This window comes from Vidua chalybeata, chromosome 3, assembly GCF_026979565.1.
Source record: "Vidua chalybeata isolate OUT-0048 chromosome 3, bVidCha1 merged haplotype, whole genome shotgun sequence".
Taxonomy (NCBI): domain Eukaryota; kingdom Metazoa; phylum Chordata; class Aves; order Passeriformes; family Viduidae; genus Vidua; species Vidua chalybeata.
The window spans coordinates 66,247,902-66,273,015 of NC_071532.1; the positions used below are offsets into that span (position 1 = coordinate 66,247,902).

General features: G+C 37.5%; 1 protein-coding gene across 2 annotated transcripts; it reads left to right on the plus strand.

The window, feature by feature from the left end:
- Positions 1-1,090: 1,090 nt before the first annotated feature.
- Positions 1,091-24,886, plus strand: HDAC2 (histone deacetylase 2). 2 transcript variants are annotated; one of them, XM_053938972.1, is made up of 15 exons: positions 1,092-1,291; positions 7,583-7,637; positions 8,548-8,660; positions 8,998-9,115; positions 10,008-10,082; positions 10,383-10,521; positions 12,273-12,414; positions 16,504-16,596; positions 16,696-16,804; positions 18,219-18,359; positions 20,240-20,348; positions 22,441-22,571; positions 23,454-23,609; positions 24,313-24,370; positions 24,558-24,886. In XM_053938972.1, exons 3-15 carry the CDS (start codon positions 8,586-8,588, stop codon positions 24,586-24,588), a joined length of 1,377 nt encoding a protein of 458 aa, XP_053794947.1. In that variant the 5' UTR covers positions 1,092-1,291; positions 7,583-7,637; positions 8,548-8,585; the 3' UTR covers positions 24,589-24,886. The 2 variants fall into 2 exon arrangements, with proteins under 2 accessions (XP_053794945.1, XP_053794947.1); XM_053938970.1 differs by lacking the exon at positions 7,583-7,637 and having other exon boundaries at positions 1,091-1,291.
- Positions 24,887-25,114: the final 228 nt, after the last annotated feature.

Consider the following 25,114-nt stretch of genomic DNA (forward strand, 5'->3'; position numbering starts at 1 on the left):
TCAAATAGAGAAGTACATGTGGCAATAACCAGGGGTTTTAGGTACTTTTAGAGACTCCAGCAAATCAACAAACCTTGGTCAAAACTTGGATGAGTGGAAGTCCCTAAATATAGGCCTTTGGGGTCAGCTGAAGAAACTGTAAACTTTAGTGTAACTGATGTGTATCCCCAGATTCAGTTTATCAGGCCTCACAAGTGTGAATCCCTGTATAAATAGAAATACAAGCAAGCTGGCTAAGCATGAATGCCACTATGCTTCTCCTTCCTGAGTTTGTACCTGAGCTGAGGCAAGGAGAGAAAATGGCAGATAGATCTCGAAGAAAAATGATTCAGATGCTAAATGCTTCTTGTGTGACATGCCTTGATTTTTTGAGAGAATTGCTATGTGTTACCGTGAAGCATGCTCTGAACTTCCTCTAGAACAGGAATACTGAGGTGCAACACTTGCCACTCGGGCAGAGTACTGACAGACAGGAGTACTCAAAAAAACCCAAACAAAACAGAAACCAGTTTTGTTGTGGAAAAGAGCAGACTCTTTCATTTGGGGAGGGGACAAGACGCGACAACCCAGCCCGCCGAGCATCTGCAGCCGCCCCGTAGAGGATGAGGTTCGGGCCCAGCGCGGCGGAAAGCGCTGCGCGGTTGGGGAGGAGGCACCCCGCGGCGCCGGCCGGTGCTGGGGGGCGGCTGAGAGGCTTCGCCGCGGCCCTGGCGCTCAGCAGGGCCCGGGCCCGCTGCGGCCCCGAGCGCGGAGCTCCTCATTCCTCACTCCCGCCGCAGCCGCTGTGGGAGACTCCGCGCATGCGTTAAACAGCTCCGCTGGAGGGCGGGGATACAGCCCCGACACCCGCGGCGGATCTTAACACTGCGCGCCATGGGGGTGGACCAGAAAATAGTTTTCTCCAAGAATTCATTTATGAGGAATCCTCACTGACTTCTTCCCTGACTTTTGTGTACAACTAAGAGAAAATATCACGGAGAAGCAGGCGGGCGTGAGGTCCGCTCGCGTGCCTGCGTTCTCTTCTCCTCCTTCTTTCCCTCTCCTCCCTCTGTCGGCGGCGAATTGGGCGCGTCCCGCTAGCTGCCCCTCCCGCTGCCGAGAGTCCGGCCCGCTCCCGCTGCTGGCGGTCCCGGCGTCGCGAGTTCCCGCTCTCCCGCCCCCTCCTTCCCACCCTCCGCGCCGGCTCCGCGCTCTCCTCGGCTTCCCGCTCCCTGCCCACGGCCCCGGCGCGGCAGCCCTATGGCGTACAGTCAGGGCGGCGGCAAGAAGAAAGTCTGCTATTATTACGACGGTGAGCAGGGCCGGCGCGGGAGCGCGCGTGCAAGGGGGGGGGGGGGGGCGCCCCTCTAATGGCCGCCCGGGGCGGGCTGTGTTCCTGGTCCCCGCCGGCACGGCCGCCCCTGTCCCGCGGGGCGAGGCCCTCCCCCACCACCCCACGCCCGGCCCGGCCCGGCCCCATGGCGGGCGGGGGTCCTCGCTGCCTCCACCTGCGCCACCGCGCCCCGCTCCCGCCGTCGGCTCTGCTGAGCCCCGTGGGGCGGCGGGGCCGGGGGTGGTGGAGTCGGGCGAGGTGCGGGTCGGGAAGCTCCCTTATCTGCCAGGCCCGGTGGTAAGTACTGTGGCCATTGTTTCGACCCAAAATACTCACCACCCGCCCGCACGTCGTCCCCACCCCGCCCCCTAAAAAAAAAAAAAAAAAAAAAAAAAAAAAAAAAAAAGAAAAGTTGAGACACTCCCCTCCATCCGCTGAGCAGGGAGATGTTGAAGCTGCTGCTGTGTCTTGCTCCTCCCCTGCAAAAAAAGTCCAGGCCATATGTAGCACTGGCACCTGGTGATTGTTGAGCTGAGGCCTTTCCCTGCCTCGGGCTTTCGTACCGAGGTCTGGGGTAGAGTGGACAGGGGCACTCTGCCCCTTCCTCCCCCATTCCCCAAACCGAACACGGATCAGAGCAGAGGTCTGGCTCCCACGAGCCTCCTTTCCCGCAAAACGCGGAAAGTTGTGTGCGTGGGTGTTTAATAATAGTGGAATTTGAGTTGCATGTAGGCCCTCTGAGTTTGCACACTGGTGTAGTGGGGACGCAGGGGCTTGCGATCTGCGTTGTCAGTCATGGCGAAAAAGTGCTTGGTTTGAGATATTTTCAGCAACTTGTTTGCGGTTTTCTCTGGCCACAGCAGCAAGAACGTCTAGTTTTCTTGAGCTTGAATTTATTTAGCCCTTTTTGTACTGGGAGGTGAGCTGGACTGACAGATTAGTTAAGAGATTTGATTAAATTTTCTCTATTGTAACAATCTTGTACGGCTGTGTCTGAGACTGGTCTTGGTAGTAGTCAGGAAACAGAGGTTGAGAATGTTCAGCCGTAGACCTTTGGTGTTTTCACCATTTTGGAAGTGAAGATGAATGGCTAAACCCACTCAAGATATCAAAGGTTATGTTGCTCTAGCAAACCTGCTATTCTTTGGAAATGGCAGATCTTGTGAGGCCTGTCTTGGCTTTTTTTTTAACCACACTAAAGGAGGCAGAGTGGTGGTTGCCGCCCCCTTCTCTTTGTTGCTAGCAGTGGTTCTTTGTTCAGCCTAAAGGGGAAAGGAGGCCCCTGTTAGGGATACTTTTGTTGAGGCTAAGATCTTACTTTTCCTAGAGAAGAGAAATCACTTTTCGCCTTGTTGAAAGAAAGAACAGTGATAGTTTAGAAGCTTTCTCTCTGAAAATATTTGTCTTTTTTTCAATCAATTTCCCTTTTTTTTTCTTTTTTTTTTTTCTTTGATAAAGTCAGGTAGCTGTAGTTCACTAGATGTTGATGTATTGTTTTTCTGTGATTACTGGATTTGGTACTCGATTAGATTAGATTCCCTTAACAGCCAAAAAAAGCTATACCTGTGAAGAGTCGGGAGAAACTGGAAGAGGAGCAAGTTTGGCAGTGTTTGGCAGGATAATGGTGACTTAAAGCAGTTGCAGCTCATCTGTAGACTAGGCTAAATGTAGTTAGTAATGTTGAGAAAATAGTATCTGTTGTGCCTTAAAATAAATATTTTATATGTGCCAGAAACAGTTTTGGAATATTTTTGATGTCTCATTTATTTGTGTTGCCAAATCTAACAATTATTTTACATGGCTTTAGGAAATAGAGTTACTAGAACAAATTTTAGAATTAATACCTAAAATAGATATCCTGATGATACTGTGTGGTTCATCTGGCAATTCTGAATAATACTAACTGTTGTACCAGCAAAGCCATTGAATCACAGTGAAGAGAATGTTTGAAGCCTTAAATAACCCAAAACAAAACAAAACAAAAAAAAAAACAAAAACAAAAACAAAAAAAAACCTGAGGTAGTGGTATATCTGTAAAGGAATGTCATGTCTGAAGTAAATTACCTCTTTTTTGGGGGTCATAATTGGCTCTCCACACATACTTTTACTCTGTTTCTTAAAAGTTACAGACTAAAATGTCTTGAAAAGTTCCAGAAGCATATATGCTTATCTTCTGAGATGCAATAAACTCCCCCCTGCATTTTGTGAAATTTGGTGTGATTATCATTTAAGGCTGATTTTTTAAGTTAGCCTGTCACTTCCTCAGAGTGTATTGTTGTTAAGGTTTTCTTTTCTAAATCAATAGTTTTAATAGTCTTAATACTGTACTTGGAACCAATAATCTTTGAGTAGACAAAGCTTGATTTCATTACCTTGAATTTGCTTGTAATAGAAAGTCAGCTACATCCAGTTTGCAGAATTTTCATTCCTTGTGATCGTGCTTAGGTCAGGAATTTTGCTTGAATTTAAGCCAGTATACTATGGGGAAAACTAATTAAAATATGAATTAAAATAGTTTCATGATCTTACTTAAAATATTTTTCAGAAATGTTTCTAGTCTTGATACAGCTTAGCAAACTGTGGTCCTCACACTGCTTAGAACCATGCTAGATGTGGAAGGCTATAATAGCTTTTAGTTTAGTCTCTTACCATGTGTCTTCAGGTTGTTGTCATGGTTTTGCAGCATTGTGGCTCAGGTAGTTTAGCTCTTCCAAGGTGTTGTACAGTTGCCCACAGCAGTGAGAACAGGCCCCAAATGGTCTTTCCAGCTCTGTGCTCCTGCACAGACCAGCACAGCTAGAGAATCATGCAGCAGCTGGTGTGGTTACTGTGAGTTTGTGTATTTATTCCATGCCAGTGCACTAGCAGTATTGTTTAGATTGGTTCTTGTGCATAATTTAGTGTGGGTGTTCAAAAGGCTCTACCTTCATGAAAAATTTGAGAGATCTGCATCAGAGTTTCTTGGTTCCACCCATAGAGACGAGACTAAACCTGTTTTAGTAGGGCAGTGTGTTACTATAGTTGGGCATTGTTTGAGTAGTACTTCTAGTTAAAGCTCACATCTGCAAATAAAATGAACTTAAACTGGAGTATTTTCTGGAAATTCATCAGTACTTTGTGCAGTGCCTTCCAGACATGGTGATGGTGTCCAGCCTCTGCTCAGGGCTCAAAAGTCAGATCTTTGCTACTCTTCTGCTGTCTGTTAACTTTAAAACCAGAAAAAAATGCCCAGTCCTTCAGAAACTAGTGCTGTAATTTTAGGCCTGTTTGAATAGCTGTTTGTTGGACTCATCAGGCACTGATGATCTTTTATTTTACATTCAGCTTTACATGAGTTCACCCCTTTGTATTGCTGAAGTAAATTCAGTTTAACTGCTGCTCTTTAGATATGTTTTTTCCATGTGATTTCCTTTGTGGCAATTAGGTTTCTTTGCATAGTATAGTTCTGAAATACCTCATCATTTCATGGTAACTATACCTAAAATAAGCAGGGATGTGATCCATGTACATAACAGTTTATCAGTTAAAAGTTATAAAGTAATCTAACATACAAGTTACAAAGTATTAAAAAACAAGTGTAGATGTCATCTCCTGTCTCTTAGTTCACTCACTTCAGACTGCTTTGTAATGGGTAAATTTAATGGTGTTATTTTTCTGTATGTCATAGTAACTGGAGAAACTAATACTTTTTTGGGGACATAGCTTTTGTTAGTTGTGTTGTTTTGGGCAGAATTAAAATTCCTTTAGGGCACGTAGCCTCTTGTATTTTTCTATGTGTTAAAATATTTTCTGTAGGCCTTGCTAGTCATGGATAGAGAAGTGGGTGTCTAAAACTTATGCTCATCAAAGGAATCATAGGTTTATTTTTATTTGATAGTTCTCATTATTTTGGCATGTAACTTGCATGAATTGAGAAGAATATGTTTATTTATTTATTTTTATATATATTTGGACTCAAAACATGACAGTGTATGTACAAATTGTCAGGTAGGTCTTCTGTATCACATAGGAGTTTACTGCTCCACACTGTTCGCTATAGCATTAAATGGGCGCTTGATTTGTCTCTTCTTAATTAAGGACTCAACTTTTCAGAGATTATATGTTGTTACTTCTCAATGGGAGACATTTAGCTGGCATTTTTATTATAAAATGTAAATTTCAGTTTTTGAAGCCTTGTTGTGAAAGATTAATAGGTTTGCAAACTTTTTACACATACTACTTTGCATTTTTTCCCTTCTCTTCCTCATTCAGTTACATTCTTTTTTTGTGCTTTCCATGTGTTCCCACACTGGTAAGTGATATACTGTGCTCATAACTTATCTGTATGATTTTTACTTCTATATTAGTAGAATTTACCTCTATATTAGTAAGTATAAAGTGAAGTATTCATGGTGTCTGCAGTAATAATCTTGTGAGCTTGGCCTCACTGTACCCATTCCTCATATATACAGAGTTTTATATACAGTTTTAGCAGAGTTAGTCTGGCAGAGGTTTGTGCAGAGCTTTTTTAGCTCCATCAGTGAGTGAGGTGTCCCATCCTCACACGTATTAGCTCTTGGTACACCTTGCTTTTCTCCCCAAAGTGCTCTAGTAAGGCTGTGACATGAAAAAGAGATACATAAACTTCAGGATTAGTAGATGAGGCGTTTGTACCAGGAAGTGCGCCACCTTCTTCACTAGGTAAAGGAGGAGAGACTTTTGACAACTTTACCTTCATCACGGTATGTCCTCTCCATGATGGGTCCCCTTTATGATGTTGGTTGAAAATCAAGGTACTAATGAAGAAAGAGGTTCTTTCCTCTTTTCCTTCCTCACCCCTGCCTACATAGGGATCACTAATCCCTTGATACTTGATAGGCATTTTGTCCATATGCTTTAAGAATTTGTTTTTATGAGGCTAGTGCCAAAACCTTTTTTTGTTAGTGATACTAAGACCTGAAAAATATAAATAGTATTGTATTGCCTGTTGCTAAAGTGTATTATATTGACATCTATTGTGAGTCACTACTGCTGGCCTCTAATACAGAAGGATCAGTATTCTTCTGCCAGACACTGACCTACAGATCTTCTGTTTGACAAATAAACTCCCATTAAATCTACCAATGTGCCAATTCTTTTAAAATTCTCTTTTCGGGTAAAAAAAATAAATGAAAGGTAAAAAGTGTACTTGATTTATTTATATAACTGTATGCTGCAGTGTATGGTATATAGATTATGCATAAGCTAAAATTTGTTTAGTTGACTAATTGCAGTATATTGAAGGATATGTTGCAAGTGTATTTGGGAAATTTGTTAATTTTATTTTTTCTCTATTTTATATGGGGAAAATAATACAATTATAATAATACATATGATCTAAAATAATTTTTAATTGTACACTTCCCCATCCATCAGCATTCTGAATACAATGTCAGTGATAACTGTAGAAGCTGAAGTAGTTAAAATTGAAATGATCTCTTAAAAAACCCTGTTTTTAAGCCACAGATACATTTGTAATGGAGTTTCCTCAATAATATCACATTGTTTATAATCATTATTTTCCTAAAAATCTCAAAATTAAAAGCTCTTACTAGCCTGAAGGTTTTTTAAAATCTGGGACTTAACAGTAACTTCTAAACATAAAGTAGAGCTAGTAAATGGTTGGTTTTCATCTTCTAGGCATTAGTTTTAAAGAGCTGTGATAGATTTTTTCATAAACATCAAATATATAAGGTATTCTTTTGTAAAGTGCTTGAAAAAGTTTTTGTTGGAAGGAAGGAGTTTATTTATACTCTTAATACTTTTGCTCTTGACCTACATGTGACCAAACCTATAGGCTTGCAATAAGTAACTGACAAAAAGTGCTATTTTTCCCCTTCAGTACCGAAGTTAGAAGGTCCAAACTCTTCAAAGTTCTTAATGTTGAACCTTGGTATTTCAATTGCTATGGGATGGCTAAGAGCTAGGTATTGAAGGGTAGTTTTTCTACATCTTCTTATGGTACGTTAGGTTATATCTGTTTTCTTAAATGTTCTTACTCTCCTTGTCTCTTTGAAAACTGAAAGCTTGAAGGATTTTAGAATGCTTTGAAACTTTTAATCTTATTGTAATACTTGTTTTTCTTGGTAGCTGGTGATGCTACTGCAAGCTGACATTTACCCTTCTTCCACGAAGCCCATGTTGAAGAGGTGAAACTAAAGCTGTTTTGTAGTAGTCCTGCTTCTTACCTCTGACTGATAAAGTTTACAAAATAGTATGACATTGTGAAAATAGTGTTTCTTTTGTTCCCAGTGGACAAGGCAGAGCATATTGAAGGATGTGAAAGAAAAGTAAAAAGTTCAAGAAGGTAAAGTTCAGTAATCCTATTGGGAAATTGGGTCAAAAAGAAAAGAGGTGCCATTGTGAAGAGGTGTTTTAGAAATCTCCAGCTGAAAGCCATTGACAACTGGACTTAATTTATAAGCTCGTTTATGTTTCCAGAGACAGTTCTGTTTAAAATGGTTCATGTGTTGAGAATGTCAGTGCTCAAAGTGGGGTTGTATGTGTTCCAACAATACCTGAGCTCAGAAGAAAACTTACTCCTAGCTCATGATAACAGCTATTCCTTTCTTGGAAATGAGTGTCAAATTTGTTATCTTAATTGTGTGCCTAGTTGGTCTCCAATGTAACAGAGGCTAATCTGGATTATAAAGTTCTTGTTAAACTACTGTGGATCTCCAGCAGCAGGTGTCTGGGGAATGTTTGTGCATGTGATTGCCACAATGGATCTGGAACTAACTTCTGGGTGTAACAGGGTTAGTAGTTAAGAACAGGCTGAGCATGGTATCATTAAATCAGCTCATGCCAAATGATAGGTTTTACTAGGGCCTCTGTTGTGATACTATGTGGCTATGTCATCAGTAGTGTTTCTTCTCCTCTTGATTCCAGTTCTGTTTCCCATTTTATTGTTCAGTTCTAGCCCACTGCTGGGCCAGAACTTCACTATTGATTTGAAGCCATGTCTTATATATATTTTTGCTCTCCCACTACTGTCTGCTTGTAGTCAAAGTGTTAGATTTGGCTTCTTTTTTCCTCTCTATTTCTGACATATAGCAGGTTTTTTCCCTTGTGTTCTTTTTGAAGTAGACAGTATTCCATTTGTGGTGTTTGTTTGTTTTCTGGAATCATATCTGTTTACTTATCTTCTGAGAATGATTAAGGGGCAATGAAACTTGTTTTGTAATATGAATAGCTATTCTTTTGTGTATTATTGACAGGTGATATTGGAAACTATTACTATGGACAAGGACATCCAATGAAACCTCACAGAATCCGAATGACTCACAACTTGCTGCTAAACTATGGCTTATACAGAAAAATGGAAATTTATGTAAGTATAGGCAACGTGATGTCCACTGAAGCATTTAAAGTTATTTTTAAAGGGCTGCAAGTACTGTCACACAAATAAGTGGAGAGAGGTGGAAGTGAAAATAGAGAATACGTAAATAGTGTATTCAGAGCTCTTTTGTTTAGAAGTGAAGCAGTATTTAATGCAGTTGTATATCACAAGAGAGTAGCCCTTGCTTTATGTAAAAGACTACTACTATCATTTTCCTTTCACCATTTTCCCTTCAAAGTAGGTGACACTTCTTTTAAGTTGTCTGTTTTAACACAGCTGATTTTGCAGAGCACTCTAATTTGTTTCTTTAACTTGTTCTTGTTATCAGCGACCCCACAAAGCAACTGCTGAGGAAATGACCAAGTACCATAGTGATGAATACATCAAATTTCTCCGATCAATAAGGCCTGACAATATGTCTGAGTACAGCAAGCAAATGCAGAGATGTAAGTGCCAACATCAGGCTAAGTCTATGTGTACATGCTTTTAAGGTTAGCATTGTTTGAAGCTCAGTATCCACCAGTACAGAGGTTAGAGAAATATTGTAAAAAGAGTAAGTAGCATGTGCCTGCCTTTAGCTAAACTTCTCCATGAAAAGCAGTCATCTTGACAAAAATGTTCTTTAAGCATATGTAAGGATTTTTGCCTCTCCTTTCATAGGATGTATTCTCGATGTGAAATACTGCTGCTAATACTAAGGCTTGATGTGCAGTTTGTGAAGTTTGTGAAAGTGCTTTGAAATCTTGCTTAAAAAATGGCTTTTAGTATACTAGAGGCATAAAATCAATGTGTGAAAATGTGTTTAAGTCAGAAAAAGAACTTGCTCATTCCTCTTGGAGGGAGATAGTAAAAATTGTTCATCATTCACTGTTCACCCTTTCTATTATTAATTTATTCCTTTAATTATAAGAATAAGCTCCAAGTACTGTTAGGAATGCAGTTTGACAGCTATTATATAAATTTTAAAGGCAGTATTGTAACCTCTTTATGATGCCTTATTGTCAGCAAATTATTTTTGTAAGTAATTGTACATTTTTTAACATGACCTATGTTAATCAGCATTTCTTCAAAAATCTAAAAATGATTGAATTTCTTCTTTAAACAGGGGGACAAATCTTCCAATAGAAACTAAAAAGAATTTTAAAAGAAAAGAAAAAAATATTAGCTTGGAGTTATGCTAGTAGGACTCTGCATTGTTTTCAGTGTTTAAATTAGCCTGATGAATGAGATGGAGGCGAAGTAATTAAAATGCTGAATGAATTATGCATCTGTGTTATCCATGCTTTTATTGGTGATGTTGGAATGGTGTTTTCTAAAAATACTACATTTCTTATACAGTTAATGTTGGAGAAGATTGTCCTGTATTTGATGGCCTGTTTGAATTTTGTCAGCTGTCAACTGGAGGCTCTGTTGGTGAGTATAGGTTGTTTGCCAACTATTTTATAGCTTTACTAGGTTGATATCAGCAACTTAAAATTTTGATTGTGCATCTAAAAATGAAGTCAATATAAGGGGGTTTTAATATATTTTAAAAATAATAATATCAATTACAGACTCTAAAATATGAGATGTATCAAGTATCTCAGTATCAGTAAGAGATTTGTTCTAAATCAACTTATTTAAAAATAAAATATGATTTCATGTAGCAAATTTAAAGGCAATCAGAAATTTCTGACTCCATTTGCTTTCATTCTTCTGTGTGTCTTTTTACAGCTGGGGCAGTAAAATTGAACAGACAACAGACAGACATGGCTGTCAATTGGGCTGGGGGACTTCACCATGCCAAGAAATCGGAGGCATCTGGTTTCTGTTATGTCAATGATATTGTGCTTGCCATCCTTGAGTTACTGAAGTAAGTTTGTGATAGGCACAAGTTAAAATTATAGCAAGTGTTAAATTTAGGTATTTAAATGTTTGAAGATATGGATTGTATTTATTATTTGAGTGAGTTTTCATAGCCCATGTTGAACTTTTACAGTTTCAATTAAGAAAGCTCCAATCTCTGCCTGGTTTGGCTTCAGAGATATATTCAAAATAAAATGCAGGCAAACTGAAAAGATAACTAATGGGAGATAAATCCGAGCAATAATGCACCCTGTAAAACACCATATGCTGTAATTCTAGATGGTGGGGAAGGACTAGAGTAGCGGACTTCAGAAAGTGGACAGGCTTGCTTGCTTTCTGCAAATATTTCTGTAAAGTCTCCCTTTGCTACGCATGGGAACAGAATACTGGACTAGATGGATCACTGTCCTCATCCTTTAGGGCAATCATTTGTACTCATAATCTTACACCCATTTGGTTTCACAATATGTCTTCTTGTTTCCTGTCATTTGATTTGTTACTGAATCAAACAGGAATATTCAGGAAAGATCATGCCCTGAGCTTCCTTGGATTATTACATTAATTAATGTGGCTAGTTTTAATAAGTAATGAATTAACAGCTGTGCTGCAATGACTGCAAAATAAGAAATGAGTAATGAAAAGTAATCATATAACTGATTTCAAACAGTAGTGCTTCACTAAAATTCCAAGACCTGAGTTTGCTTTTACTGCTTCAGAGGAGTGTATCCCTACTAATAACACATAAATCCCATTTATTAGAAAAAATATTTTAGGTATTTGATTCTTGTGAGTGGGACAACTGATTTTGCTGGTGAGGAATAAGGGAAGTAGCTGTAATCTGAAAATCTAGAGATGTAAAATGTTTCTAAAAACAATTAGAATAGTTAATATTAACACATTAAGACATTCATTTTAATGTGCAGCATATATTCAGGAGTTGTCTCTGCAGTCTACGAGATATGATTTTCTATGGTCTAATCTTGGATGATTTAGCTAAATGTGCATGTGAAGGAAGGAATCTTGTGAATAATTATGGGTTGTGTAGATGTGGGAAACTGTCCCTGAAATTATGGGTGCTCACACTCTTGGTACTGTGCAAAGCATGATGAAAATGCATCTTCTGATGGAAGATTTTGTTCTTTACTGGAAAACATAAAATTTAAGGGACACTTACTGTTTCTAGTGCTCCAAGGCTTCAAATAAATCACTGATTTTATCTATCTCAAACTGTCCTGAAATTCGCAGTATTTAAGAAAATATTAAACAGTACTGTAATAAATTTATGCAAATTAAAGTGCAATACACTTGAAAATAAGAATGTGCCTTTCTTTACAAGCTGTAGAAGTGGAGAAGAAAACTCAGTGGAAAATAAGTATTTTTTTTTCTTTGCAAGTTTATGGAACACAGACTGTTGATAATTACTGAGAAGGCAGAAAGAAAGTCTTTGGGGTTAATGAAAGGGATGAATTCAGCAGATGTGATCAAGAAAGCAATGTCAGCAGAATCATGAGGTATAGCTTCTGCAGAGTGAGACAGTTTGGGGTAAATACTAAATAAATTCCTTATTTTGATGAAGATAAACTTATTAATGTTCAAACTGTACTGAGAATTCTAAGAGCGTATGGTCACATCAACCAAAATCATCACAGTGATCATAATCTTGGATTTTTGTGCCTGGTTGGGTTTTTTTTTGTTAGTGTTTTTCTTGTTTGCTCTCAATATAAGAGATAATGATGATTTCTTATATGTTCTTTCTAGGTATCACCAAAGAGTGTTGTATATTGATATTGATATCCATCATGGTGATGGTGTTGAAGAAGCATTTTATACCACAGATCGTGTCATGACAGTATCATTCCATAAGTATGGTGAATATTTTCCAGGCACAGGGGACCTTAGGGTAAGGTTGAACGTGAAATTTCATTAGGTGATAAATTCCCTCTTACTGTCCTCCTTGTAGATATTTTTTTTGCACTTGGCTAAAATAACTATGTCCAATAATGGTATACAGCAGTAAATTTTCAGAAAAAAATGTTAGCCTGGGGTGATATATATATTGAGGAATCGTAGGAAAAATAATACAGGATAGTAGGAAACTAAAATATTCCCTTCTACATGAAATTAACATCTTCACTTCTGGATAAATAGGCTGAAATCTTTTTTTAAATATAATTAGTATAATTCACACAGATTTTGGAGATGTCTCTAAGAAGACAGTGTGGTATATTTATGATTATCTGTACATTTCGATTCTGCAGCTACAGTGAAAAGTAGCTGTTTATAGATCACCCTTTAACAGTGACAAAGCTTAAGTTACAGTCTGAATTTTCTATTTGCCTAGTAATACAGTTGACTTGTGTTTGGAATATTTCTTATGTCATGAACTGTGTTTTGAGTTCTCATGATGCTCACTGCCTAAGAACTTTAGCATGCCCATATGGAATTACGTACTGAGCATTATAGCTAGCCTGAAAGAGGAAGCATTTGCCCATTAAGAATTATCATTAAAGTTGGTGTAGAATCTCTGGCAAAGCTGAGACAGGAAACAAATTTTCCTGGCCCTTCATATTAATTTTAAGTAAATCATTGCTCATATTAGACAGTTGTCTGTTAGAACAGAAACTTATTCCACTTCACAGTTTGAAAGAGTATTATAAGTATTAGGATTAATATATTCCTAGCTTCAAACTCATAAATTAAACCTCTTTTATCATAGACACTCCTGGGATACGGCATTCTTCTGGTGTTAGCAACTTTGCACATTAGTTTGTGCATACAGTTAGAAACTTTTTTTAAAAATTGTAAACACTTCTAAGAAGTTGACCTACAAAGATGCTGTTCTGGGAAAGAATTGACTGTTTTCCTAATATATTTAAACTGAATCATGAGATACAAATACTTGTGTTTCAGCTAATACTCCTGAAAATTGTGTTTCCCAGCCTGTTGATGATACCCAGAAGGCACAGGAGTGAGTGAAAGTTGAGCAGTGGGGTGCAAAGCATTCAGTTCAGTGTGGTTGTTGTAGCTGAATGTTATTATGGTTAAATTCTGTTAAACTGTGTTCTAAATTGATGTAGGAAGAAATCAGATTACTTTTTATCCATGTGGTTTAACTTGACTGGCCACAAGGTGGTAGTGGTGCTTCAAACTAAAGCAGCTCAGATCAGGATGTTTATCATGACAAGCTGTTGTTGCTGAATTTGGCTAGAGTTTTTTTTTTTTTTTTTTTTTTGAAGGGTTAGATATCTTGGCTTTTTAGAAGCAGCACTTCCCGTTGACAGGGAAGTTTGTGGACTCTTCACCTCACCACACCCAGAACAAAGAATTAAAAGATAGCATAGTTGAAATAAATGGAAGAATATTTTATGGGTTTTGGGATTTATTTTTTTCAGCAGTGTCAGTGAAAAACAGTATCTCAGGCATGGCAACTTTTTTTCAGAGCTGCATGCAGGCTTTAGCAAGCTTTATTGCAATTATTGCATCGCCATAGGGCTTTTTCCTGTCTCCAGAGATTGCAAAGCTAATTGAACTGAAAGGAGAGCTAATTCTCTGAAAAGTCAGTGTTGCTTCTGGAGGCCAGTATTGTGTTGCTTCCTTCTGCCTAACTTGATCTGCCATTGATGGTTATTTTTATAAACTTTGCCAGCCAAATCTCTTTGGTTTTTTCCAATGGGCTGTTTTACAGCTTGTTTCTGTAATTCTTTAGTTAGTTGATCTAGTTTGTTGATCAGGTTACATTTATTTGATGCAGGAACAAATCATATGTCAAATGATGATACTGTGATTGCAGCTTTGTCAGTGTAGATGAATCTGACGTTTTCTAGTTCAGCAGCTTTCATCCATTTTCTACTGAATGTAGAAAATGTTCTGTCTAAACTTCCAGTGTCCTCAGTAAGTTATTTGACCTTCTGTGTATCTTAGATGATAGCACAAATTTTGCCGTTTATACACAGAGATAGACCAGTTGAGACCATAGTTCTCCACAGTGGCCCAGGTTCTGCGAGTCAGTTTGATCTGTTGGTAAATAGGAGGCTACCAGAATGCTATATTGTTTCTTTAGGTTTTAAAACTAATGCAAGCATCAGTTACAACAAAGGTCCATTGAGAAGCTCAAACAATTACTCTGTTTAGATGGAAATTGTATGAACATTTGACTTTGCTGTGTTTTAGGATAAGATCAATTTAATGATTTTTAGTTTTTTAATCTGTAAAGCAAGACAAGGAGAGGAATGACCTCATGAACCATTATAGGTTAGGTGTTGACTTGCTGGAAAGCAGCTCTGTGAGAAGGACCTAGGGCCCCTGGTGGACAAGTTAACCATGAGCCAGCTGTGTTCCTTGTGGCCAAGAAGGCCAGTGGTATCCTGGGGTGCATTAGGAAGAGCATAGCCAGCAGGTTTAGGGAAGTGATCCTGCCTCTGTGCTCAGCCCTGGTAAAGCCAAATCTGGAGTGCTGTGTCCAGTTCTGGGCTCCCCAGTATAAGAGAGACATGGAGTTCCTGGAATGAGTCCAGTGGAGGACAACAAATGTGATGAGGCAACAGGGGCATCTCTCTTAGGAGGAAAGGTTAAAGATGTTGGCCCTGTTTATCCTGAAAAAAAGACACTGAGAGCGGACCTCATCGATACTTACAAATATCTCAAGGGTGGATATCAAAAGAATGGGACCTGGTGAATAAGGGGCAATGGACACAAACTGAAACAGAAGAAGTTCCATCTGAATATGAGGAAAAACTACTTTGAGGGTGACAAGAGCACTCTAGTAGTCCAGTGAGGTTGTCATGTCTCCTCTGCATCTACTGAATGCCCACCTGAATGTGATCCTCTGCAATCTGCTTTATCAGGGTGTTGGACTAGATGATCTCCAGAGGTCCCTTCTTCCAATTCTGGCCATTCTGTGATCACGTCAGAAAATTCAGCATGTGAAAGTCTAGATGATTAACTCTGAGAAATTCTGAACTTGTACTTCAAATCAGCAAGAGTTGAGTTCAGCAGGGGTCTTTATTGTCACTTGTCTTGCAATACTATGAAATGTTAATAATATGCTGTGGCTAAAAAAAGTCAACTGTTAACATTGTGTCTGTGCCTCACTGGGCCACTTGTCCCCCTCCTCATCTCTGTCCATTCTCCCTCACACCCCCAGTAAAGGTTGGTTACTGGAACTGGCACATTCTTGATACATTCCCTGCTAAGGAGGCTTTGTTCAGGAATAGGGAAAAGTCAATGACTTTCAATAGGTAGTGTTGAGAAGTTTAGTATTTGTGTTGCTGCGTTATGCTACACATGACCTGTAGTTTTTCTAGGATATTTCTGCAGAACTGCTGTTTGATAATAGTTTATAATAGATAGCCAGCCTGAACAGGTTAATTCTCACTGTCTGCTCCACTTAACTGCTCTGCATTGCTTTCTATCTGTGATGAAATATATGGAAGAAATGAGAATGTGTGTCAAGCAGAGATCTTTAGCTTTTAAGGTGATCAAAATAGGAGCGGTTGGATTCAGGGTGTATTTACTTGAAATTTTTTTTTTTTGTTGTTCATTTAAGAAGTCGGCCCTATTGGATTTTTCTTCTCTCCCTTTTGCTGCAGCTACTTCCTTATCCTATGTTTAGGGCAATAACGTTTTAAAAACCTATTCAAGTCCAAATCTTCTATACAGCATTGTATAGAATGGACCTTGCTCTTCTTGGTTTTCATACTTTTGTTTGCTTAGCTATTATTACCAGATTAAACTGATTGGTTATGATTTGTCTTTTTGTCTTAAATCTTTGAATTAAAAAATTGAGAGTACTATTTTAATCTTGGTGTCCAACTCCTGCACTCTAAAATGATTTTATGGGAGAACAGGAATCAAGTAAACTCTGCCTCTCATCCCTCACAGATATGTATAATGTACAGAATAGCTCAGCAGACCTGTGTAGACTTTTTTCATGATAGCATTCTATATATTTCTGTGTTAATATTAAAGCATTTGTCATCTTTGCTTGTAGGACATTGGTGCTGGAAAAGGCAAATACTATGCTGTCAACTTTCCAATGAGGGATGGTATAGATGATGAATCATATGGACAGATATTCAAACCAGTGAGTGCTTTGTTTTTTTGTTTTTAAGCTCTCTGAAAACGACTACTTTTGTATTTTCATTATGTCACTTAATGACTTACTGTTTTATATTGATTATAGATTATATCTAAAGTAATGGAGATGTACCAGCCCAGTGCTGTGGTATTGCAGTGTGGAGCAGATTCACTGTCTGGGGACAGACTGGGATGCTTTAATCTTACTGTTAAAGGTAAACAGAGATGTGTCTGTTTGTGTAACTTTTTACTTATTAGAAACCTCTACCCTTCATGCTGTTTTTCAAGACACTTGCATGATGAGGACTGGAGTCACAAATATTTTGTTCATTACTATGATTAATCACTTCTTTCTTTGCTATACAGGGATGGCCAAAAGAAACCCTGAAGTTGCCTCTTTCTTTCTGTCCATCTAAAAAAGTTAAGAAGCTTGGTTTTCCATATGCTTCCTAGCCACTCAAGAGATTCCCTTTCTTCTATGTACAGACTTTCTGTAGCTTTAAAACAGCGTCCTGGAATGACAGGACCACAGGCATCTGCAACACTTACAATGATGGGCAAATAAAACTAGTTAGTAGTCAGCTTAGTAGGACTACAGATGCTAAACATCAAACACCTTGTTGGGTGTAAAATTGGTATTACTGAAATGACAATACTTCACTGCATTGTTAAATTTAAAGTGGTGTTTGTTATATTGAGCCATATGTTAACCATGGTTTTAATTAATTCTTATAGAATTAATTTATTTTAGTATTACCTAAGTTGCTATCTGCAATTGTAATTCTCTAAATTGGAATGTTATTTAGCAAGTAGCATTACTGTTGTTATTATTATTATTATTATATTTATTTATTTTAATTATAAAATATAACATTTTTAGCAAACTTTTGCTAAGCCTTCAGTCCAGCCTGTTTAAATCATGGATTTTCTTGGTTTTGTGGGATTTTTTTTTAATGCGACAATTAGAGTTTTGTAGGTGACAAAATTAAGTATAGTATCTGTTGGGTCTGCAGTGTTTCAGGGTTCTTTTCTTGATTTGCACCAGGTGGCAAAGCTACTTCAGTTGCCCATACAGCTCAGATTTTTTTCCATCTTACATATCTTGGAAACCAAGAGAGCTGCTGCCTCCTACAGATGTCTTTCAGTATGCTGTATCTCCCTGGAGTGTGTACTGTCTTGGCACCAGTTCACTCTGTAAGCAAGACTTAGCAACCTCTAATACAGGTTCAAATTTTGAAGTAGAAAGGACCAAGTACTGATTTTGTTTTCCCTTCTTCCCCCATTTCATTTGACTGAGAAATTGTCCCTAAATTTGTCACTGTGTATGACATCAGTTATGGAAAGACGAAACACTTATTCTAAGATCATTTCAGAACAATAGCAATAGACCATCATGCAAAGTCTCTGAAGACTGGGGTGGATGATGTCCATTGTGTTTTGTACATTTCTAATCTGTAGGTCTTGACTTCTTGTGAGGTTGTGCTTAGCTCTAGGGGGAGACAGCTCTGTTTGAATCAATCCAGTTCTCACTTGTTAAGTGTGACTGCATATGTCTGATTACATAGTTTGTTATATATTTTTCTTAATAGGTATTTTGCATATATTGTCAACTCTCTTTTTGTTTTGTAGGTCATGCTAAATGTGTGGAAGTTGTAAAGACTTTTAACTTACCATTGCTGATGTTAGGAGGAGGAGGCTACACAATTCGTAATGTGGCTCGATGCTGGACATATGAAACTGCTGTTGCCTTAGATTGTGAAATTCCTAATGGTAAATATTAATATTCAAGTTAATATTTAATTAAGAAAATAATCATGGGAGATTTTAAGTAAACAGCAGGTATTTGTATATGTAGCTGTAATGCATCAGTTTAGAATAAACTAGGTAGAAAATTATTGCTAGGATTTAGCTAATACATTTACAGTATCCTATGCACTAAATAAATGTAAGTATTTTTTATGCATTAGCAAAAGCTTTAAATGACTGAATTACTTTTTGAAAATTCAAAATATAAAACTTATGGAACCTTACTTGTAAGTATTTCTAATATGAATATCATCATTATGAAAGAATATATACTGCATTTTGATTGTACTGGTGTCAACCTGTAAGTTGAACAACACAGACTTGGTATACATAAGAAATTCTTGACTGTGCAACTGTCTACTTTACATAGCAAAAATACTGTTACTTCATTTTATCTGACAATAGTAGCTGTGAAAGCATATTGACTTTTACTCTTCTGTTTCACTTGATTTTGGCTATACAAGCTATCTTGAAATTTAAAACCACATAAAACTATTGTAGACTGCTTTAGAATAATTGAATACTGAAGTAATTTCTCTGAGACAGATCCCTAAAGATCCTGAACTCTTTTTACTTCTGGCCAAATATGCTCCTGGATATGCTTTTGGAATGCCAATTATATAAAATTGTTGTTTGGACTGATTTGCTGCAAATGAGTCACGGGCAGTTTGCTGTTGACCACAACTTTTGCTGATAACCTTTTGCTATTCATGTATCTCTTGGTGGATTCAGTGTTTCTATCTGACTTCAGCAGAATGCTGCTGTCAGTGAGAAAATACTATTTGGAATGTACCTTTCAAGATACATATATTCCATTTTTCATGTCAAAATATGTTCTTTGTCAGCCAAAGCTTTTGAAGGGACAGTAGCAGTTCCTTATCTTGGGACTTTTTTTTTTTCCTCTTAGCATCCCCCTTTCAATAGATTGCATATATATATATATATATATGTGTGTATATATAGATGAAGCTTTTTAGATTTTTTTTTTAACATTCCTCTCTACTTTTTGGGTCCTTGTCATCTTTAATCTGTTCTGAGAAATAAATGCATTTCTAAATGTTGCAATAGCAACTTAGTCTTTCTGTCTGCTTTCTGTTTACCTAACCAAGATTACTTATCCTGTAATAATCATAAATGAAGAAAGACAATGGGCACAATTAAAAATGGATTTCAATGTCTTAGTTCTTAAAGGTTCTATGGAATTTTTTTTTCTCTTACTTTATCTGGAAAGATACAGTCATATTCAATACAAAATACTGCAAAATAAAGCACTGTAAAATAGCTGTTCTCCTGGCTATGTAGTCTTCATCAACTTCATTTTGGTGGTTCAGTGTTCTAGTCAGGGGTCCTTTTTCTGTGAAAATGCAAAAAGTGGGGTAAGGAGGGAAACAGACAGACTGAACCAGTCAGCACCACTGAACCAATGTCCAGCACTTAGCATAGCTGTGATCTTCAGCCTAGTAACAAGTATTAAAGCTTGTCCTGAAGGAATATTTTGAATGGCTCACTTAAACCTTTCAAACTGGACTAACTTTGAAAATACCTACAAGAAATCATCAATTACTCTTTTTCCTGCAGAAGTATAGTTTTAAATTATTTTTTTCAAATTGGTTATTGAGTTCTTCAGTGTGTAATTGCAGTAGATCTTTCTCTTTGTATTTTGCCAGCAAGTTTGTTTATTTATTGAATAATTTAGAGGAAAATCACTGAGGAGTCCAGATAATAAGTATTGTTGTTTGAATGCTTAGGGTTTTATGGTTCTCTAAGTAACATCCTGTCAAATTCTACTGTTGCATTTAAAATATTTTTTGGGTAACAAAGTTGTCTTGCTGTTTGGTTTATAGAGTTGCCATACAATGACTACTTTGAGTATTTTGGACCAGACTTCAAGCTTCATATTAGTCCTTCAAATATGACTAATCAGAATACACCAGAATATATGGAGAAGATCAAGTAAGTAATGATTATCTTATTTATCAAATAGGTCATATGGATCATGTTTCTCCAGAGGTTTAACTGTTAGGCAGTTTTGAAAAACTGTATATCTTTCACTGTTCACTAAAAATAAGTACTAGAATAGACTTTACATGTTTTTCATTTCTGTTGGGGGTTTTTTGGAAGTCTCTTCCTCCAACAGAATGCATACTTATGTGGTCTTCCTACTATAAATCCGAAAATTTATGACCTGGCTTGGAATTTTCCTTTTTCCATCATCTGAAAAGATGACTGTTTTACTTAGATTCCCACTCTAATTTTGTAGAAGGTTTATCCTGCCAGGAAAGAAGCTGGTGTGCCACGATGATTAGGATTTTTATTCTCAGCTCCATGTCTAAACATGGACTGAGAATGTTATTCTTTGTATCTGTCAGCTGCAAAAATAAAAAGTCATAAGTGAGCTCAAACATCCAAAGCTCTGGAAAGACAGTGATGCGTGTGCAGGCAATTGAGTGGCTGCGATTTGACAAATCCACAAGGTTTGATCAGTGCTCATTTATAAGCTATGGTGGCTGTGTGTTTTTAGGCTGTGCCACTTTTGATACTTAGTTTATTCCTCCTCTCATCTTGACATTTTCATTGCAAACAAATATTTTACTTCAGGGGTGAAGTAATGCATACATAAAATCAATCCTGTGCTGAACTGGTAGGATGCAGTTGGTTAGCCTGAAGTACTCTTGGCTTACCGTGGTCCTTGCTCTGGGTTTAAAAGAATAAACTGCCACCTCTGCCCTGATTTCTAACAGGCTGTTAATGGTACAAATTCTTTTGGTTACTGAAAATAGCTGGAAAAAGATGTGAAATTGCATGTTTAAGTTTGCCAATACTGCTATAACCTTTAAAACTGTCAAATTGCCAAATTCACCAAAGCTGTTAAAATAGTAATTTTTAAGTGATTGGTATATAAACTGTGATGGGTGTTCGTAACACAACTATATCAATCACAATCAAATGAAAGGAGTTTATAATGTGTGATGGGAGAAAAAGCCCTAATATAATTGTACAACATTTCTCAGCAGTAATGTAGTTCTCCAGCTGGTGATCTGCCAGGCTGCTTGCTATAATGGTATATATTGTTGAGCTTTGTGGTACAAGGAGGCTGCAAAACTTGCCGCTACAATCCCAGGCAGAGATTGCTCTCTGTCAATAGAAAACACACAGTCTAACATTCTTATACTAGTACCTACAAGATCAATGACCCATCCTTTTGGAGAATCTTCCTTCAGTTCATTGTGTGCTTTCATGGACGCAACAAGACACCTGGCTTTAGGAGTGCCCATGCATGGCAAGACTACTTTGCCAGGTCACAGGATTTAAACAGAAGCAGAGACTCTAAAGATTCCACAAAAGCATCAGTTGCCCTTTAGGCCTTCAAATTGTGCAGAAGGATGCTAAGATAATTGTTGCAAATGCTGATATTTGATGCTTCCCAAGCCTGCCTTTCTACTTGCACTTCAGAATGATAGTTTTGAGTCCCAAAAGAAGCCCAGTATCCTCTTTTCTGGCACATGGTGCTTTGGAGTATATAATCTATCACATCAGGCTGCTTAGACAGGACAGAACTTGTCTCTGTTCTTCCTGAAAAAGCCAATAAGGAAACATATCCAGATGAATTAATTTTGTCGTGACTGCTCCCAGTTGGGAAGTCTTCATGCTTTTAAGTGTCTGACTTTCTTTCTAAGAAACTATAGAATAGTGTATTTATCCAACTTCATACTCTAGCTTATTATAAACAAAGTAGTACTGACACCAGTTTAGCCCACACAGGCAGTACTTGTGCTGACCCTGTGGGGAATTAACAATTGAAGTTGATTGAAATAAGTATTTGTAAAGTACAAAGAAAATGATGTTCAAGTACACTGTGGATACTAATGATCTCATAGGGATGGAAAACTTCCTGAACTTGGCATGCTAATTATTTTAATTGAAAAATGAAACTGACTCTAAAGCAAAGCCAGGTTAACTTTGAATGCAGAGTTCAGACCTTCATAGAAATCCAAGGAAATGCTACTTCTGTGTAGTAATAACTTTTCTTGTCTGTTACTTGCAGGCAACGCTTATTTGAGAACTTGCGCATGTTACCTCATGCACCAGGTGTACAGATGCAGGCCATTCCTGAAGATGCTGTTCATGAAGACAGTGGAGATGAGGATGGAGAAGATCCAGACAAACGCATTTCTAGTATGAAATATCTTTTCATTATAGAACATGTCGATAGTTGTTTTGGATTTAATTGCTCAGAACCTAAGTTGTAGTAGTTTGCAGTATTGGAAGACTGGCACTTTGGTTTCCTGAATAAAAAATTTTGCCTCTGGTCTGCCACTTTTGATGATTTTAAGGTGGCATCCACGTAGACATTTGAACCTCTTAAAGGGTCTAATGAAGTGCTGGAAGAGCCCTGTGTTATAGAACAGCATGGCTATTTCAAATCTATAGTAGATACTTCAGAAGACTTCATGAATTTTAACTAAAGAAACAGTACTTTACTTTTTTTGTGACTAACAAAAGACAGAAACTATGTTTCCCTTTGAGGTAACTTGAGATACAGTGTTTCAAGGGGAAAAAAAAAAGCCTTTTATTTTCTTTGTTGTGAGACAAAGATTTTCCATATTTGCGACACTACACTTGACTTTATTACCATAACCCTTCCATGAACTTTGAGTTGTTCTGGAGCTATAGCCAAGAATTTCCTGATACCTTTAGTCTTTTTTGATTGAGATTAGAATAATTCTATAACCTCTTATTAGTGCACCCTCCATTTGCTGAACTGTTGAAATCATTCTTTTTTCTCCTGTGACTTCGTTTTCAGTATTTGAAGTTTTATTTGATACATGGCTAAAATATTCCCACTCTCCCCCTGTGTTTCTGCAAAGCTATTTTTTGGAAGTTATTATGCAAGTCCCAGGGTATCTTGAAAAATAAATGGTTTTGACTGTAATTTAGTTTATCAGCATTAAATGATTACAGTATATTACTACTCTTTCTTAATTTGATAGTTCTTTTTTATTAAGCCTGTTATAGTTGGACTTTTTAATTAATTAATGTCATAAATCTGAATCCTAGTTCGAGCATCTGATAAGCGCATAGCCTGTGATGAAGAGTTTTCAGATTCTGAAGATGAAGGGGAAGGTGGACGACGAAACGTTGCAGATCATAAGAAAGGAGCAAAGAAAGCCAGAATAGAAGAAGACAAAAAAGAGACTGAGGATAAAAAAGCAGGTAGGACTGTGGTGTGGTTTTATCCTATATTTTAGAACTGCAAATGTCAGTCCTGCCAGAAGAGAGATGTTTTATCTGGTAACGGTTAATTTGCTGTTTGAGATTATGTATTCTTTTCCATCATTTTTAAATAATCTATTTTAAATTAATCAGTTTCAAGATACAGCTATTTAGACTAGTACAATATTTTCAGGCAAGGGTTATTGTTTCTTCCCCATAAGCTGAAGTCTTAGAGCGAGAGATTTTTATGACTTAATGAAAATAGAGATGAAAAAATATATGTTGGGCAAAACATTTGTTCCTGTTTGCTTTTGTGGGGTGAGCCAGCTAGTTTTCTCTGAAACAGAAACCAGATAGGCTTCTGGGGACAGTTTAATTCCAAGGACTCCTGATTTTTCTAAGAACTGGATACATCTTGAGCTCAGGAGAACTCCGGGTCTCATTACTGCATGCCATCATTATGGCCAATCAAGAGAGACCTTGCCTTGAGGCATTCTGAATCACTTGGCATTGTGCCCAGACCTCTCCTTTGGATGGGTGCATTTAACACTATCCTTTAATATGTAACTAGTGACTTCTTATAAAAGTCAGTTTCCTCTAGAAATACATACAAAATAACAAACTTGGTCATTCTCTTTACTTCTTAGGTATTTTAAGGCTTTCTTGCATTTTTTGGTATATTTAAAATCTTGTGATTTTTCAGATGTTAAGGAGGAGGATAAAGCCAAGGACAGCAGTGGTGAAAAGACAGACACCAAAGGGTAAGCACTAATTAATTAATAATGACATTTTTTGCAGAGTATGTGTTAAGTCAATACTGTATAATATTTTTCAGTTCTGTGGAGATCACTTTCAGTTCCTCATAATACTAAATATTTTAGAATCATGACTAGTAATTCAAAATTGCATTTCTAAATTGGTTATTACCTTTTTTTTGCCTTTGTACAGAGCAAAATCAGAACAGCTCAGCAACCCTTGAACAAAAGATAGCCTCTCATCCGTTGCAGAACATAATACTAGAGTCTGAGAATACCTAAAAGGAGAAAAGTTTTCGTATGGAGAGAGACTGCTGATTTCATTTTGTACTATTTGGCATGGACTGTATTTATTTTCAAACGGCTTTGTTCTGTTTTTTGGCAAGTTGTATTGTGAGTTTTCTAATTATGAGGCAGAAATTCCTTTCTTCACCATGCTTTATGTAATAGTATTTAAAAATGGATGTGAGTTATTATGTTAAATGTCTAAACTGATCTATTAAAGTAATTTGCCTTTCCTGAGCTGATTTTACCTTTTTTGTAATTTTATCTTTATTAAAAAAAAAAAAATCGCATGTGGTTGTCTTTTGTCCATCATTGACCTACAAAGAGGAAAAACTTTATAAATTAGGCAGACTTGTCTGTGAGTACCTAGTGACTTTAAATGGACAGCTGGCAAACAGGCAGCTTGAACTGTGCTGCTTTCATTGACTCCACACATTCCAGCGGTTGCTACATGAGGTGCAAGCA

Excerpts from the sequence above, each read along its gene's own strand:
- HDAC2 (XM_053938970.1), top strand. The coding sequence starts at position 1,240 with ATGGCGTACAGTCAGGGCGGCGGCAAGAAGAAAGTCTGCTATTATTAC. Across the intron at positions 10,083-10,382 it reads GTCAACTGGAGGCTCTGTTG|CTGGGGCAGTAAAATTGAAC; the intron begins GTGAGTATAGGT and ends GTCTTTTTACAG. Across the intron at positions 10,522-12,272 it reads GCCATCCTTGAGTTACTGAA|GTATCACCAAAGAGTGTTGT; the intron begins GTAAGTTTGTGA and ends TGTTCTTTCTAG.